Below are 16,758 nucleotides of genomic sequence, written 5' to 3'. Positions count from 1 at the left end.
GGTATCGAATGGTTATCGCGGGGCTATTCGATTTCTGGCCAGTGATGGGGTATCGATAGTTCGCTCGCTATTAAACACTGAAAACAGTGTTGGTGAAATCGTTAGATGGGCGCGAAATTTGAACACTCGACTAGATGACGCATTTTGGTTTGTTATTAACCTGCGAGCTATTGGCCAAATATTTACTCCAAATCTAGTTCACAAATATGGGCGAACCTATTAATAACCCTCGCTATCTTGCGAGACGCCGCTGTGGGAAAAACATCCGCATATTTACCCGGTGTCCAGATAAACGCCACCAGACACCCAACGACCTTGGTGTCCCCAGGAACTCCTTTTTTTCCGAGAAAGCCGATCTGCTGCCACCTTAATCATTTCAAAGTCAGCCGTAAATCCACTCTTTTATAAGGTAATTGTACGGGAGCAGCACCGTATCAGATATACTAACTATATTATCTCTCGTTTACAACCCAACAGCAGCAGGGTCGGCCATATACAGCAGCCGTTAATCTGTCAGGCCCACACGCCGGGTCTTTGTAACGCCTGATGGAATAGTTAACACCTACCGGAATTCCGAGATGGAGATATAATTATAGGCTTCTAGTCAGCCACTTGGAAAAAATGTATACAAAATGATAAAAATGATCTTATAATGGTTGACGTAATAATTAAAGTAGGATTACTACTTTGTTACTAATATTTCAAATTATAAAATCTGTTTAAAACTTCATAATATATTAATATATTAGAAACGAACCCTTTTAGAACGACTGTCACAAGGTGTTACAGTTTATGATAATGTTGATAAAGATATTTGGGTAATTTATTTATGATGGTTTGATCTGTCAAGTCTAAATCCAAATATTTATCCTTCATTTATCGACCCAGGTGCGTGGAATGCCACTTGACCGGCAGACCGACAGCCAAACAGCCAAAGGTGGAAAATTACTTGGAGTCCACACGATTCCAGATTCCGAGTGCCTCCCCCACTGCGCACTTGGTTCACTTGGGGAGACATGACAGCGATATCGCGGTAGTTTCTGCCACCGGTGCCGTTGACATTTCCAGTTATATATTCCCATCCCATCCCAACCCAACCCTCCGCAATGTTTGCTCGCCCATCCGCCTGCCGAATGGGCGTTAAGTATGCCATTGTTGTGCTGATCTCGAGCTGAAAATAAAAGCGGACTGTTTGTCGCCGTTTCCATCTTGACTCTTTTCATTTTTCGTGTTTATCAGAAAAATCCAGTGCCCTCGCCCACTTATTTATCATTCAAAAATTCGCTTATTCGGCAGTTTTCATTAGATTGCGAAGCGGTGCACTTGGTTCACTCAAGTGGAAAAGGATAATTATTATATCCTTCTGATATATAAATTCAAATCTTATGCGGATACGCGATTAATAATGTCGATCGTCAAGAAGTTATCCTTCGATGGTAAGGATAATACTTCAGTTAAAGAATACAAACGTACGGTTTTAAAGATGATGTGTTAAGTGGAATTACAAAGAGCGAATTGGGATTATAAAAAAGGACATATCGAGTGGAATTAACCTTTGATTTTAGCTGAAATTCTTTCATCTGTGATTCACTATTGCCATGATCTCGTGATCATTTTATAACCGTTCCATTTACACTACTTGGCCAATTTTACAACCGCCATATATGCCACCCGCCGATCTCCCGCATTAATTAGCAGCAAGCAACAGCTGGAGATACATTTTGTCGAAGCAAGTTGTTAAAAATTTTGGCCTGATGTTACAAATTAGCATTCATTTTGGGTTTTTGTTTTCGCCCATCATGACCGATAACACCCGTGTATAAAAAATATTTAACTTGCCAACCGTCATCCACAAATATTAACATTTGCTGACAAAACAAAATTAAGTAATTATTTAACTATATTGCGGTTTAATTTGGAAGGTTTATAGTATAACCAGATTGTATTTAAATAAACCTATAAAATAACCAAGCTAAATTAAAAGAACTAAAAAAAGGAATTACTTCACTTAGAGAAAATCTTAAAGTTTACCAAATAAGGAAAAAAATATAATTAGGTACTTTACCTACAATAACTTTCAAACGCAATACATTTTTACAGATTTTGTTAAACAATTTATGTAAAATAATACCTTTTCTAGACATGGCAAATCTATTATTAACATTGCTATAACAATATTGTCGTAGACGACAATAACTTTCATACGTAAGAAATAGATTTTCACAGATTTTTATACCCTTGCAGAGGGTATTATGATTTCAGTCAGAAGTTTGCAACGCAGTGAAGGAGGCGTTTCCGACCCCATAAAGTATATATATTCTTGATCAGCATCACTAGACGAGTCGATCTAGCCATGTCCGTCTGTCCGTCTGTCCGTCTGTCCGTCTGTCCATCTGTCCGTCTGTCCGTCTGTCCGTCTGTCCGTCTGTCTGTTTCTACGCAAACTAGTCTCTCAGTTTTTGAGCTATCGGGATGAAACTTTCCCAAAAGTCTTCTTTCTATTGCAGGTAGTATATATGTCGGAGCCGACCGGATCGGACAACTATATCTTATAGCTCCCATAGGAACAATCGGAAAAAAAAACTTTAAAAAATTCTAGCTTCGGTGTTTTTTGAAATATTACCTTCTACTTTTGGGGATGTTATTTTTTAAATATTTCTGAATTTCGAATTAATAATTTAAAAAATCGGACTACTATATCATATAGCTGCCATAGGAACGATCGGAAAATTAATGGAAAAGTAATAGGAAATAAATTCTAGCTTCTTTGGTTTTTATTGTATTGTCTTCTACTCTAGGATATGACTCTTTTTAAATATTTCCGAATTTCAATTTTAATTTAATCAAAATCGGACGACTATATCATATAACTGCCATAGGAACGATCGGAAAATTAATGAGAAATATTAGAAAATTGAACATTTTTGCGATTTGTTAATTAATAGGAATGATCTGCAAGGGTATATAAGCTTCGGCTGGCCGAAGCTAGCTTCCTTTCTTGTTTTTAACCAATTCATGTGAAAGGTAACACCTATGATCAATGGCTTGCACTATTAATTAAGATCTGTAGACAGAGAGATGATGACTATTAGTCACCCTTTGGAGTCGGTACGCACTTGCTACCATACGGGTTTTTTTCCATATGAGTAGCACTCAATGTGCTAATTTTTTCATTTACTTCCCGTGAATTTTAATAATAACCCTTGATCACCTATATTATTTTGGCTCCATACGGGTTTCGCTTTGTTTACCTATTAAAAAAAACTGGGTAAAAAATTGATTTTAAATGCGATTTACATAAAGAGCGATTGAGGAAGATATAAACGGGTTTTCAAGTTCGCCGCCCATACATATAGAGCTGTACAATTAAGTGGTATATAAACGTACCGACTCTCCAATTGAGCCCTCTGAATATCGGTTAAGAATCTCAGTTATTTATACAAATTACCGGGAACGGGAACTCAGACTCAGAGCGAGAGTACGCAAACATATGTGCTTAATTACGATTTCACACAATTAAAGTTTTGCGCTGTTCGTTTGGATCGCTCGGGAAGCCAGCGGACAAGCCGGACTGGGTTCGTTTTTTATTTATTATTAAAATGCTAAAAATCCCCCTGACAAAATCAAACAATTTCGGCTGGCCGAGCGATTGTACCTGGCGAAACCATTGGCGAAACTGAAAAACAGAAACTGAGAAATCAGTACACAATGCGTTGGCCGCGAAAGCACACGTTCGGGTTGTGGCCCAAAAACAGTAGTGGGAATCGTAATCGCAGAAATGGAGAAGCTACTAGCAAAGCCACCACAGTTTCCACCATTTACGATCGTAGGAATTTGGACTTCTTTCCTTCTTAAAAACCCCTCTTAAAAAACCCTTTTATCCCCCGATTTCAGCCAACTGCGAGGAGAAGGAGAAATACACGGCTCAGAATGGCGATGAGTATTACGGCCAGGTTCACACTGTTGACTTAGATGTGGCCAGCAAGTATTCGAAGCCCAAGGAGGCCCACTGGCTGGTGCGGCGCATCTTCTTCCTCAGCTGGATCACCAGCTACGATCGGGAACAGGCCTTCGCTGACTTGATAGCTGGAATCACCTTGGGTCTGACCATCATTCCGCAGAGCATCGCCTATGCCGCTTTGGCAGGACTTTCCTCGGAATATGGATTGTACTCCGCGTTCATAGGATCCATTATCTATGTGTTCTTCGGAACGATACCGCAGGTTTCCATTGGACCCACCAGCCTGATGGCCATACTCACGCTTCAATTTTGCGCCGATAAGCCGGTGCAGGTGGTCATTGTTCTGGCATTTCTCGCCGGTTTGGTGGAACTGGCCATGGGTGTGTTTCAACTGGGATTCATCGTGAGCTTTATTCCTGCTCCGGTGACTAAGGCTTTTACCTCGGGCACGGCTGTGATTGTGGTCTTTGCCCAGATCAAGAACCTGTTGGGGGTTCGCATCAAGGGATTCCCCTCGCTGGTGGACTTTTTCACCAACATTCGGCCCACGGACGCCGCCATGGGAGTCTCCTGCATGGTTGTGCTGCTTTTGTTGAGGGTAAGTTATTGAGAATTTTTACATACAGTCTCGATATTAGTGTTTTATTTCAATAAAATCAAGAAAGAGAGCTCTTCCCCTGAAAAATGTTATTTTTAATAAATGTTTTCTCGGTTTCAAGAAGAATAATTCCCAGATTCAAGCATAGACGCTCTCGTTTCTAAGATTAAATAGGTCACAATTTTAATGAAATGTATCTCTTATCAAGAAAAATCTGTTCTCGCTTGTAAGAACGATTCTTCTAGATTTCAGTTGACAGTACAGGTGTTTTCAAAAAAGTTAGAAGTAAAAATACTGAAATCAAGCACATTTCCTCTTTATTTTTTCGTTCTCTTGAACTTGAAAACTGGAGAAATATTCCAGTATTTGTATTTCTCTGTATTTTAATAATCTCTTTCATAACATTAAAATATAATTGTTATTTGATTTACCCATATGTATCATTAACCCTTGCAAATTATCGTATGTCACGCTTGCATTTAAAATCAAACTAAGCAGACTTTGAGCTGCAAAAAAAAACGCTAGCCATAATTATAATTTAGATAATTAATATTCCATGACAATAAGGCAGAGACTGGTTTTTTCCATTTAATATGATAAGGACAACAAATCAATAGCAAAGTATTTAATATATTTATACCTCGTCCACAGCTCCTGTCACAAGTGAATTTCAAGCAGGACACGGCTGTCACTCGCCGCTTAAAGAAGATCCTGTGGTACATTAGTATATCTCGCAATGCTTTGGTCGTCTTTTTCACGGGCCTCATAGTTTTCATTTGGGTGAAGAAGAGCTCCATTGAGGCGGTGCCCTTTGCCCTTTCGGCCAAGGTCTCCTCGGCCATGCCCACGATCAAGTTGCCGCCCTTTGCCTTTGAGTATCAAAACCGCACTTATGTGTTCACGGATATTCTGCATGAGCTGGGCAGCGGAATTGTGGTGGTGCCAATTGTGGCTGTGCTGGCCAATGTGGCCATTGCCAAGGCCTTCGGTGCGTATGAGTGATATTTGGTTAGCCTCTCTTTGTTCTGATTTTTACCCCCCTTTTTAGTTAAGGATGGCAATCTGGATGCCTCGCAGGAGATGCTCACTTTGGGCCTTTGCAACATTGCCGGCTCCTTCTTCAGTGCCATGCCCACCTGCGGAGCCTTCACCCGTTCGGCGGTGAGTCAGGCCTCGGGAGTAAGGACACCCATGGCTGGCATCTACACGGGATTAATAGTGCTGTCCGCTTTGAGCATCCTTACACCCTACTTCCAGTACATCCCAAAGGCTTCGCTGTCCGCTGTTCTCATAGCAGCGGTTATCTTTATGGTGGGTACTTCTAAGATAAATATATTTCAGAAATATTTATTAATATTCTTTTATGAATAGATCGATCTGGCTCCTGTGAAAGAGCTTTGGCAGACGAACAAAAAGGACTTCTTCAGCTGGGTGGGCAGCTTCATCATCTGTTTGGTGGCCGGCGTGGAGTTGGGTCTGCTTTTCGGAATCGTTTTAAGCATGGTGTTTATTCTACTGCGCCTGGGAAATCCCAAATTTGAAGTTACCTTAAAGCAGGTAGATATGATTTTAAATCCTAAAAAATTATATAAATTATTGAATAATTATTTATTTCTTTTCAGCATGAATCCACATACTATGTGCACATTGTGCCCCAGTCGGATGTTTATTACACTGGCGTGGATGCTTTGAGGAATGAGCTTAGACAGGCCTGTAGACTCTATCAGAATGATTTTCCAGTCGTGCTCGATTGCACACGATTCATGCAATTCGATGCCACCTTCAGTGAAATGCTGATTTCGGTGGCCAAGGAGATGGGCTCGCACGATGTCCTGCTGATCCTGCAGAACATGAGCTTGAAAGTGCAGCAGATGCTGCCTGTGATGGCGAATGTGCGCTTCTGCCAGGAGGACAGCCAGCTGGCGAGTCATCTGCAGGTGGAAAAGGAAGCACCTCTGCTGGAGGCCAAACTGTAATCTAGTTGATATCTGTTTGATCCGGTTATGAACGACGGACGTCAGAAGATTTATCTCCTCACCTGTTAAGCCGCTTGACGTTCGCACGCAAATTGCGTAATTAAGCAGCAGCGGCCGCAGTTAGTTAACTACTTTAGATTTAGGTGTTTAGTTAGCGACTCTTTGTAAATACTTATATGCATTATTAAAATACAGTACTCTTCTACGAATATATCAAGATAACCGAGGCGAAAGTATTCTGATAAACAGCTGCCGTAAGAGCCCATAAAGAACGCCTCGTGCCGCTGAACAGATACAGAGATACGCGGGCATACGTGTCGTATGAGTAATGCACATCTGAAAAACCGCTACTAATTAAAGTAATTGAAATGCCGGTTCTTTTTTCTTTGAAATTGTTGTTTAATTATTATTTTTTTTCGCTTTTCTCGTTCAATAAGGAAATTATAATTTATAGAAAAAGTATAATAATACAGTATAACAATTTAGTTGGTTTTCATTTGTTTTCTTTTTTATCCATTTTCATATTGCATAGTACTCTTTGCCATTATCATTGTTTTTGCCAGTGTGTTATTTTGTTTGTTTTTTTATGGGATTTTAATTTCAATTATTCTATATTGTTCGCTTTGTTTCCGAGGAAATAAACTGTTGTATACTTGTATAGGTGTGTGTCTAGTAAATGATTATAGAGTTGTGTGTTAGTGTGTTTCTGTGTCTGCTTTCTGTGTGTATTTCCGGTCTGTCCCCGTAAACCGGAAACGAGATATATCTAAACCGGAAACGGGAACTTTGCGGCTTCGGTGGAGGCCGAAGTCAGGCTTGTAGATTGTAATTGTCTATCCGATGTGGCTGAATAATACAGTGACTTGATTGTAAGATTTAAATCATTTACGTGGGAAAAGTTAACGCTCGTTTCGAATTCGGTAAGTTCACCTCATCTCATCTCTACTATCCCTGCCCCGTCTACTTATTTGCCAGTTTACAATTTACAGTGTTCGGTTTCTTGTTGCAGTGTATCTATGTAAGTGTGTGTCTAAAGTAATCGTTCGCTCACAATTATTCTTGTTTTTGCCGGCCAAGCACATGTACATATGCAACTCTATGCGCTCTTTAAATATGCCTTGTTTAATATATTTGTTTGGTAAATTTTGTCATTAATATATTTTATTTTTATACTTTCCATTTCTTGAATGTTTGTATTTTCGTAAAGCAAGAGGTACGCGATGTATTTGTTTTTGTGTATGCTGAGTGTTTTTTGTTTTTTTTTTCTGAGGGCTGAGTGAAAGCAATTTTCAAACATTAGGAAACACTTGACTGTTTTGCTTCTGTTCCGTTCTCAAAACCGGAGATAACCAGAGATAAAAGCAAAGTTCCCCGAGAGAGAGAGCGAGGAACAGAAGTAGTCGTATGCGGCGTATAACTATCGGTAATTGGTAGTTGGTAATTGGTAATTGATAGTTGGTAATTGGTAGTATTAAAATAACGATCGAAAGATAGTTGGGTAGGGTGTCTTTGGACAGCGATAGGAAGTAGATAGCAGGGGGCGGCTTAAGTTGCTAGAGAAGGTGTGAAAAACGTCTCCTTGCTTTGAATTTAGTGAACATGTCTCCTGGGTCGTCTAATGCTACGATCTTTTATCTTGTGCTTAGTACATTATATTTTGTATTTGCCATTTGGGAATCCCATTATATGTATGTAGGAGTAGATCTCTCTTGGTCTTTGGTTTGCTTTAAGTTACACTGATATTTATCGCATATGGCTTCTATGGACATCAAACACTGAAAAAGTGGGGCGTAGAATAGAAGTTCTTGAGTCGAGCAGTCGAAGGATGGGTTGTTTTTTGGGATGGGGGCTCTTCAGATTTGGCTTCGATTATCACTGGATTGGAAAGAAGGGGGCTGGGATGGTGGTTTTGGGATTTAGAATGTCATATCTTCTTGTGCTGGACTGGAAGTCAAGGTCGCCTTGTCTTGGAAATGCGCCCGATTGGAGGTTGGCTTGAATGCGAAATCGTATTTAGTATATGCGAATATATGTAAATATGTACCATATCGATTTATTTATTTACTTTAATGTATGTATCTTTCATCCGCCTGTCTGACATTGCTCAACATTCGGTTGTGTTTTTTTGATTTATAAATGTAATTTTAGTGTATCTCAATTTAGTTTTCAATATACTTTAAATATATACATATAATATATGTATGTTTATGTTTGGTTTAGTTTACCTTATGTGTTTGCTTTATCTTCTCTTCTCTTTCCTCCTTCTTTTCTCCTTCATTTTTGGTTTTTATTTATAAACTGGTCAGCAACAGTAGCAAATTTAACAATGTGCGTTAACAAATAATTGTAAATATAATGTATGTATATAATATATTTCTCCTCCCTTACTTGTATTTTGTATTTGTATTCTTGTATAATATATGTGTGTGTTCAGTATCTATGTGTCTGTATGTGTGAGTCTGGTATTATAGAGCTTTATCCTTTTTTTTTGTTAATGGGGCTAGTGTTAGTGGAATCTTTGTCTTTATCGAGTTGCAGTCACCTAAACCGGCAGGCAATTTGTTAAATAATTTTACAACAATTTATCTGGGCTTTTCTCTCGGTTCCAACTGTGAGGCCGTTGCTGCTGCTGTTGTGTCGGTCACTCATAATATTTCTATCAATTTAATTAATAAAAAATATTACCATTAGTACTATTAGTCATATCATATCATATCATATTCAACAACAACAACAACACAGCGGACCGGGTTTCAAAATGGGCTTTCCTTTTTTTAACTTTAGCATTTCTTGGTTTGTCTGTCATCTGTGTTTTTTTTTGGTTTCTGGTTTTTTATATATATATTAGCTTAGTAATCGTAATCAATAGCAATAATCATAATCATAATAGTAATAATAAGTCTAATCTACGAATAATATAACAGGACCCTATAGAATGACCGGGGTTATTTGCCAAAGCCGAACCCGAATTTTCCGAATAGATCTTTGCCTTTCGATAGGACATCGCCGCCGGGCGCCGCCGCAGCGATGCCCTTGAGCCCGCCGAGCAGACCGGCGCCCGGTCCTTGAGGCGGAGCCTGGGCTTGCGGTGGCACTTGTTGTTGCTGCTGTTGCATTCCGGGTTGCATGCCGGGTTGCATGCCGGGTTGCTGCTGCATTCCGGGCTGCTGCATCCCCTGCTGCTGCTGCATCCCCACCCCCTGCATTCCCTGCACTCCCTGCATTCCCGGCTGCTGGGCACCGAAGGCGTTTGCTTGTTGCTGCACTGGCTGCACACCACCTTGTGGTTGCATTGGATCCGTCTTGGGCGGTTGCTTCGACCCAAATAGACCACCGGTGGCAGCCGACGTAGCACCAGAGAGCAGGCTAGTTGCGCCGGAGAAGAGTCCGCCCGTTGGGGCCTGTGTCGTCACCGGCGGCTGCTGCTGACCCATCTGCTGCTGACCCATCTGCTGACCCATCTGTCCCATTTGACCCATCTGTCCCATCTGCTGACCCATCGTCGGCTGCTGCTGCTGCTGACCCATCATTCCAGGTTGTCCCATTTGCTGCTGTTGCTGCTGCTGCTGCTGCTGCTGCTGACCATATTGCTGCTGCTGTTGGAGTTGCTGCTGCTGCTGCTGCTGTTGCTGCTGCAGGCCGACATTACCAACGCGACCGATCATCCCCTGCAAGGTGTTGGTTGGTCCAAGGACCACAAAATGAATGTTAGTGGGACTTCCAATCAGGCAGCGATCGCATTAGAAACGAATGGCAAACTAGTTTGTTAAGTATATATATGGTACGTATAGTTATGAGGGGGTTTTCTTAATATTTTCATGGATTTTTCAATGCTCTCTCAAGAATGTTTCGTTAGCCGGGGTAGTTGGTTAGTTTAGCGAGGTCCTCGAGCATTTGTCGATGGATTTGGTTGTGTTAGTACTTAGTGGTAATGGCAGCTACGTTCGTTTAACTACGAAAAAGAGAAAGGCTAGTCAAAAACCGAATCCTCGCTAGATGAAACACAGTGCTCAGCCTGGACTCAATCAATGAGCTCCGCAATATCCTTCGACTCTCTTTCAGGGAGCGAAGAAATCGGGAGCCTTGATCTTCAAGGTCTCAATTAAAACGAGTAACAGTAGCATTACGTGATTTGATCATTTATAGTTTAAACTTTATACACATCCTTTTTGGTTTGGAACGAAACGAACAAAATATATGTAGAACTAGCAACGTTTCTCAATTATTTTGTCAACTGAAAAACGAAAACGGGCCTAGGGCCAAAGGAGAAACAGGAAATTAGCATGGCAAAAATAAGGGATTTCAAAAAGATACGCATTCTGAACAAAAATTTGTATTTTTCAGACAGTGCGGGAGGACTCGCGACTCTTTTGGACCGGACTTCTAAACGTTGTTCTAAGGCTCTAGTTTTATTTACACTACCTTGATGAAATGTCGAAGGTTGTGTTCAGTTTGGTTTTGTGAACGTGTCTAGGCAATCAGTGAAATCATAAATAATACTTATCATCCGAAATGAGTTCGTGTCGATGAGCCAAACAAACAAAATTAAATTCATTTGTTTTGCCATTTGTTTGATCATTGTTTAAAGTAAAAGCTAAATGCAAATCTATTGAGGAAATCATACAGGGCGAAAGGTGAGCCAGAGGAAATCATATGAGGGAAATGTCGATAGAAATCAAATACAGTTTGGGTTAAAACTGAGGCGGGGATAAAAACCGAAAAGCTGACGAAACGAAAAACTCAAGGAATTACACATACAGTGAATCACATAGAAATTTGTACACATTACATCCAATATTCCATATAGTAGTAGTAGCAATTAATTAATATAATTAGTAGCGTATACCAGTAAGAAAACAAAAATGTATTCATATATAGATATATATATATATATATTTATGGGTAGTATGTATCGCGTCTTATCAGCAATACGTTTACTTGAGTGTGTATTTTGTATCTGGTATTTGGCGATTCTAAGATAAGGAGTTTCGGCTACTGTGTGAATAGATTTGTACACATTTGGTCAGTTTTTATCTCATTTTCCGGAATTCGTTTTTGTTTGCTCTCCAAGCTAATTTAGAAGCAATAATATTTAGCATCAGAAGAAGTAACTTGGATATTATAAAGCTGGTTTATCTGATATTATATAGATAGTTTTTTTTATAGAAATATTTTAGTATTTTTACCCTTCTATTAGCTTAGATCGAGCTAAAAAGTTTAGGAAGTCTGTAAGCTGAGTAAAATTGGAAAGTAACTAAAATCGTATCAACAAAAATAAAAAGCAGTGAAACAGTTAGAAAAAATGATATATAAAATGTATGGAAATCAAGTGAGTAACAAACTTAGGAGAAATCGATGTAAATGATTGTTGCTGTGGAAATCGTTGCTGATATTTTTTCAAGATCCTTGCAATATTTTATATACAGACTATACACACATACGATGCGATCGGTTGATGAGCTATTTTCTGCAGTATATTACACCAACATGAAGTGCTCAACGATCTTGGGATATATATCTTTACACGGACGAGCCTCTTGCTGTTTTTGGTTTAAATGTTTGTATTTATAATGTCGCTGTTTTGTCTTTGGATGTTAACTACAAGATAAACATGTTGCTAGCTATACATATGTACTATAGATATATATATATATAGGTATATATAAATCGGTTGATTGATATCGTTAATTGGCATGTTCAAGTACTGTACTGTAAGCGTTTGAATCGGGTTTGGAATGAGTTACATATATAGACATGGTGAGATAGGAAGTAAGCTATAGACATAGAGAGAGATAGAGAAAAGAGGACGGAACAATGGACGATCGAGAGAGAGAGAGTGAGAAAGAGACCGCACGACACAGCTGGCGTGTGTGCGAGAAAGCGATAGCAGTATGTCGTAGGAGAGAGATGGCGTGTTCCTCTTCTGTCTGAGTGTCGGGATAATACGTTGCTTCCGTTTCCGGTTTCTTTCTAATGGGTTATTTTGTTTTTTTAACTGTTTGGCTTGGCCGAGAATCGGAACCGAAAAGTGACAGTAATGAGTGACAGAGATAGCAAGTGAAGTTATACATAGGTAAAGGTACAGGTGGCATATAGGGATAGGTAACTGTTGTTGTAGTAGTAGTTTGTAACTGTTTTGTAGCAATAATAATATGGTAGTAGGTTTAGTTTTTAGTTTTTGAGGTATTAGGTGAACAGTTGTGGTTACATTTGGCGTATTCTTAACTCTTTTCTTTAGATTAGCTTTAGCATTTATTTTCACAAACAAACAACTGAAAATATTGTATATCTTTTTTCGTTCTTTTCATACGTTCGATATATCAAAACAAAAGGAAACAAAAGAGAAAGAGTATTTACCTGCGTTTGGTGATCGGGGGCAGGATGGCCCGTGTTGTCTAACAGTGTAGGGGAAGCAGGGCGAGCATCTATAGCAACGAATATAACATAAAGACTTCACATTTACCACAGCAGACCATTACAAAAAATTATTTGAAAGAAGTTGTAGTAGTCAAAACGGAAAATATTGTAATCGAAACTTAAAAAAAGTTAAACTAAGGCTTTCGAAAAAGAAATGAAAAACCAATCGAAGTATTGAATTTATTCGCGCACATTTTGCAGATAGTTCGGAGAAAGCTGCCTGTTCAGAAACTGTGATTAATGTTGGTTGGTTGGAAAGATTGGATTGAATTGGATTGGATACATATATATATATTTACTCGTCTCCGCGCGGGTGGGGTTAATCAAATCAAATCGTTGTTCTATATAATTCACCGCAGTTCACGAACAAATCAATGGACAACTCAAAATGAAGGGGTTAAAGAAAAACCAAGGGTCTCACTGTACTTCCAAATATAATACGGGCTTTTCGAAAATGTTATGTTTGAATTTTTTTTTTGGTTGCGCAAAGACATAATTGAAACGAGAGAAAGAGGCGCCAAAGGGTCAAAGATCAAAGATCGGATTAGTAAAATGTGATAAAAGACAGAAAGAGTTTAGTTAAATGATTGCATTTTTGATTTGATTGTGGTTATTATTGGTCCAGACGTAAGTAGATTAGAATTGTATTAAATATTACCTTCTTCGCTTTGGCTAACGAAATATAGCCCTATTCGAATACCCCGATTGGGATCTTCCCGGGGTCTCTGAATTATGTTCAGATGATTTCGTTTCTTTGGTTGCATTTGCACAAGCTTTTTCGTATGCAGTTTACAGGATATTTTAGATAAGATATAAATTATATGTATGTAGCATTTGGACGGGCACTTTATCGGCTTAGTACATATGGCATTGTATATAAGTTATATGGAAATATAAGTAGTTATTAAAATTTAAGTCAAGTATTTTACAATATAAAATGTACATTAGATACAGAAAAATACTGCTCGTATTTATTTGAGAATTATATAAGCTATATTTTTTGGATTTGGATTTTGATTTTTGGTGCTTGGAGCCCTTGCTGATGCTGTTGTTGTTTTTGTTGTTATATTTTTGAACAGAAATTAACAAATATCAAATATATATCGAAGAAGCTAATTGGCAAACAAACAAGACCAACATTCAGAAAACCAGAAAAGGAAAGAAGTCAACGAAAAAAGGAACAGAAAAGTATCCAAAAATCAACGAGAGGAAACAACGCTAAAAGAAATATTTGATTCGAAAAGCAGATACTCGTACTCGTTTAACGTTATTTTGGGGGTGGGTTTGGGGGGTCTATTATTTATTTGGGGTGGTTCGGAATTCCGGGGCTTAGGGACCATACTGCTGTACTCGTAGTTCCCTAGGATCTGTCCACCAACTAATCTCTGGCTCCGTCTCCATCATCAAGGCGTTCTGGGTGACTTTTCACATTAGCATTACTTCATCTTCTTTTCTTGCATTTTTTTTTGTACAAGGCACATTCAGAGGTTCAGACTTGGTGATCTATGGCTCGGTGGTGATCAACTAGGCAATCAATATCAATTCATTCGGCAATCAGGTGCAAGTAATTCGTATCGTTAAGGCAAACAATTGCTTCGCTAAAAACCAAATCAAAACAAGTCAACCAAAATGAAAACCAAACTGTTTTTTTGTTTTCAAAGATACTTTAGTTGAGTAACATGCAAGAGACCATCTAGAATTTTACACGTCTAGAAAATGGCACGCAAGACAAGGAGAGACAGGTTACCAGAAAGAAGAAAGGATAGTAAAATCAAAAAGAGTTGGTACAGACAAGTTAAAGAAAGCTAAGTGAAAGAGTTATGTACAGAGGTTATAAAGGCGATTTGGGAAATGAGCATGATTTAATGGATTAATCAGAATTTCTGATTTCAGGATGATTACATGATTGATCGAATGGTGATGCTACAATGCCTGGGAAATATTATGTTATATTGTGTGTGTACAACAACAAGAACAACAACTATCTATTGTATATTTTTATTGGATTAGAATTATATCATTGGAGTCCAAACGAAAATCGTACAAAACAAGAAGGAAATATTTATATAGGTATATATATAAAAGTTGGAAATATCGAACTGATTGGTGCTGGAAATTATTTAATTTGTACATCAACAAAAATCGCATTTAATATTAAACAGTAAGAAAAAAAATCGGGAGAAAAGAGTTGTACAAAAGTTCGCTCGGAATCGTAATGGAAATCAAATTAGCGGCGTTCAAAATCAGAAATTGTATTCAACTTGTAACTGTTTTGTATCACTTGAAATTTTTGCGATAGAGAGTTAAGACAGGAAGAGAGAAGGAGTGAAAATATTCTCTGTGTTCGCTGATTTGTAATATATATCGTTTTTTTGGGGGGAGAACTGAAAACGAAAACGAAAAACATTTGGGGGGTTTCGGAACAGAAATGGATTGCTATAGTAGTATATAGTATATATTATCCCGCTGGTGGAATTGTTTATGTAGTCTGGAAGAACCTGCATAGTTATTCATCTTATAAAGTGCTTTCGAGATTAAAGTACATGTTTTGTATTATTTTGTAGTATTGGCTTTCAGATTTTTTTTTTTTATTTTTTTTTAATTTTTTGAAAACGAATCAACCGAAAAGTTAAACCGAAAACGTTAAAAAGAAACTGTTTATAAGCCCGTAATATATATGTAATAGTTGTTCGAATCGGTTTTCAGTATCAATCGATCACTGGTTAATTCGTATTCAAATGGAACGCAAAAGAAACGAAAGAGTAAATGTAAACGGAAAAGGCGAAAGTCCATTTTGGCATCTCGATCTGAGTGATCTGCACAAAGCCTACTTACTTTTGCCCGGCTGGCCGCGCCCGCCCATTCCGGGCATCATGTTGTCGCGTGGCGGGGGCGGCGGACCCCTCGCTCCTGGCCCCTGACCCCTGCCCCTCTGGCTCAGCCCGCCTCTGCCGGCCACTCCGCCCGGCCCCATCTGGTTGTTGTACTGGTCGGGCGCGTCCGCCAGGAAGTTCGACGGCACCAGGCCCCTCACGCCGTCCAGCTCGCCCATGTAGAAACCGTCTTCATCCATATCACCGTAAACGAGTATGATTTCGCCCGTCTTGAAACACAATTCCACCTGCTGTAAGTGGATATGGAAGTAAGGGAAATTAATATTGAATATTATCCATTTTTAATTATTAATTTAATAATTGCTTAATTAAGCCTAACCAGTGTACTAGAATATCAATCGAAAATAGCTTTAAATGGTTAATTTCCTTAAGCTTTGAGTTGTAGGTTTAATTACTACGAAAATAAGAAAAACGATATAGTCCAGAACCTCGACTATCAGATACCCGTTACTAAAGTAACGGAAGTGCGAGGAAGATGGAGATATACAAGCAACTGCTTGCACTGCTTGCACGCTATCAACCAAGCGGGCATTACTTTATTTCCTCATAACTTGTTAATTAATGGTCCAATTTTAAAATTTCTTCAAACTTTGAATTATAAATTTAATTACGATTAAAATAATATGAACTACTTAGACGGTTTTAAGTTTAAGAAAGCCCAAATACGATTTTACAGATGATCTTATTTTTAGTATATACTAATGTTCTAATTTAAATGTCTTCTAGCCATAATTAAGAGCTTAGTTCCTTGATTTTGGATAATGGCCCTCGACTCACTTCATTCGCCTTGGGGGCCAAGACATGTTGACTAAAACCTGGCAGTAAGTTGCCCAGTAGACCACCCATTAGACCACTGCCCGCCTGACTTTCCCGCCGCTTAAGAGGGCAATTCAAAATATAACAAAACATATC

The 16,758-nt window shown here is 38.8% G+C and overlaps 2 protein-coding genes and 1 long non-coding RNA gene across 14 annotated transcripts in view; 2 read left to right on the top strand and 1 right to left on the bottom strand.

The window, feature by feature from the left end:
• The first annotated feature begins 19 nt into the window (after window positions 1-19).
• Window positions 20-596, top strand: LOC138913684 (uncharacterized). The gene is made up of 2 exons (XR_011419489.1): window positions 20-409; window positions 478-596. It is a non-coding gene; the product is annotated as an uncharacterized lncRNA (long non-coding RNA).
• A 781-nt stretch (window positions 597-1,377) lies between these two features.
• LOC108065590 (sodium-independent sulfate anion transporter) lies at window positions 1,378-6,744 on the top strand. Of its 2 annotated transcripts, none has more exons than XM_070216138.1 (6): window positions 1,378-1,436; window positions 3,895-4,559; window positions 5,211-5,547; window positions 5,608-5,870; window positions 5,931-6,116; window positions 6,182-6,744. In XM_070216138.1, exons 1-6 carry the CDS (start codon window positions 1,406-1,408, stop codon window positions 6,533-6,535), a joined length of 1,836 nt encoding a protein of 611 aa, XP_070072239.1. In that variant the 5' UTR covers window positions 1,378-1,405; the 3' UTR covers window positions 6,536-6,744. The 2 variants fall into 2 exon arrangements, with proteins under 2 accessions (XP_070072239.1, XP_017009105.2); XM_017153616.3 differs by lacking the exon at window positions 1,378-1,436 and adding an exon at window positions 3,611-3,826.
• Window positions 6,745-6,910: 166 nt separating this feature from the next.
• Window positions 6,911-16,758, bottom strand: part of Rbp (RIM-binding protein) — a 33,738-nt gene continuing 23,890 nt past the window's right edge. For 8 of the 11 annotated variants that reach the window (XM_017153603.3, XM_070216133.1, XM_070216135.1 and 5 more), the window contains 3 exons: window positions 15,788-16,076; window positions 12,893-12,960; window positions 6,911-10,203 (listed from right to left, as the gene is read on the bottom strand). In XM_017153603.3, the coding sequence (XP_017009092.2) occupies window positions 9,481-10,203; window positions 12,893-12,960; window positions 15,788-16,076 (1,080 nt within the window). In that variant the 3' untranslated portion in view covers window positions 6,911-9,480. The remainder of the gene's footprint in view (window positions 10,204-12,892; window positions 12,961-15,787; window positions 16,077-16,758) is intronic. The other 3 variants (XM_017153611.3, XM_070216136.1, XM_070216137.1) reach the window with 1 other exon arrangement.

Source organism: Drosophila takahashii, chromosome 3R, assembly GCF_030179915.1.
Source record: "Drosophila takahashii strain IR98-3 E-12201 chromosome 3R, DtakHiC1v2, whole genome shotgun sequence".
Taxonomy (NCBI): domain Eukaryota; kingdom Metazoa; phylum Arthropoda; class Insecta; order Diptera; family Drosophilidae; genus Drosophila; species Drosophila takahashii.
Note: the sequence above shows the minus strand (reverse complement) of the source record. Positions and strands in the feature narration are given on the sequence as shown.

Coding starts and splice junctions, on each gene's coding strand:
- LOC108065590 (XM_017153616.3), top strand. CDS start 3,709: ATGCGTTGGCCGCGAAAGCACACGTTCGGGTTGTGGCCCAAAAACAGT. Junction 5,548..5,607: donor GGCCATTGCCAAGGCCTTCG/GTGCGTATGAGT, acceptor CCCCCTTTTTAG/TTAAGGATGGCAATCTGGAT. Junction 6,117..6,181: donor TTGAAGTTACCTTAAAGCAG/GTAGATATGATT, acceptor ATTTCTTTTCAG/CATGAATCCACATACTATGT.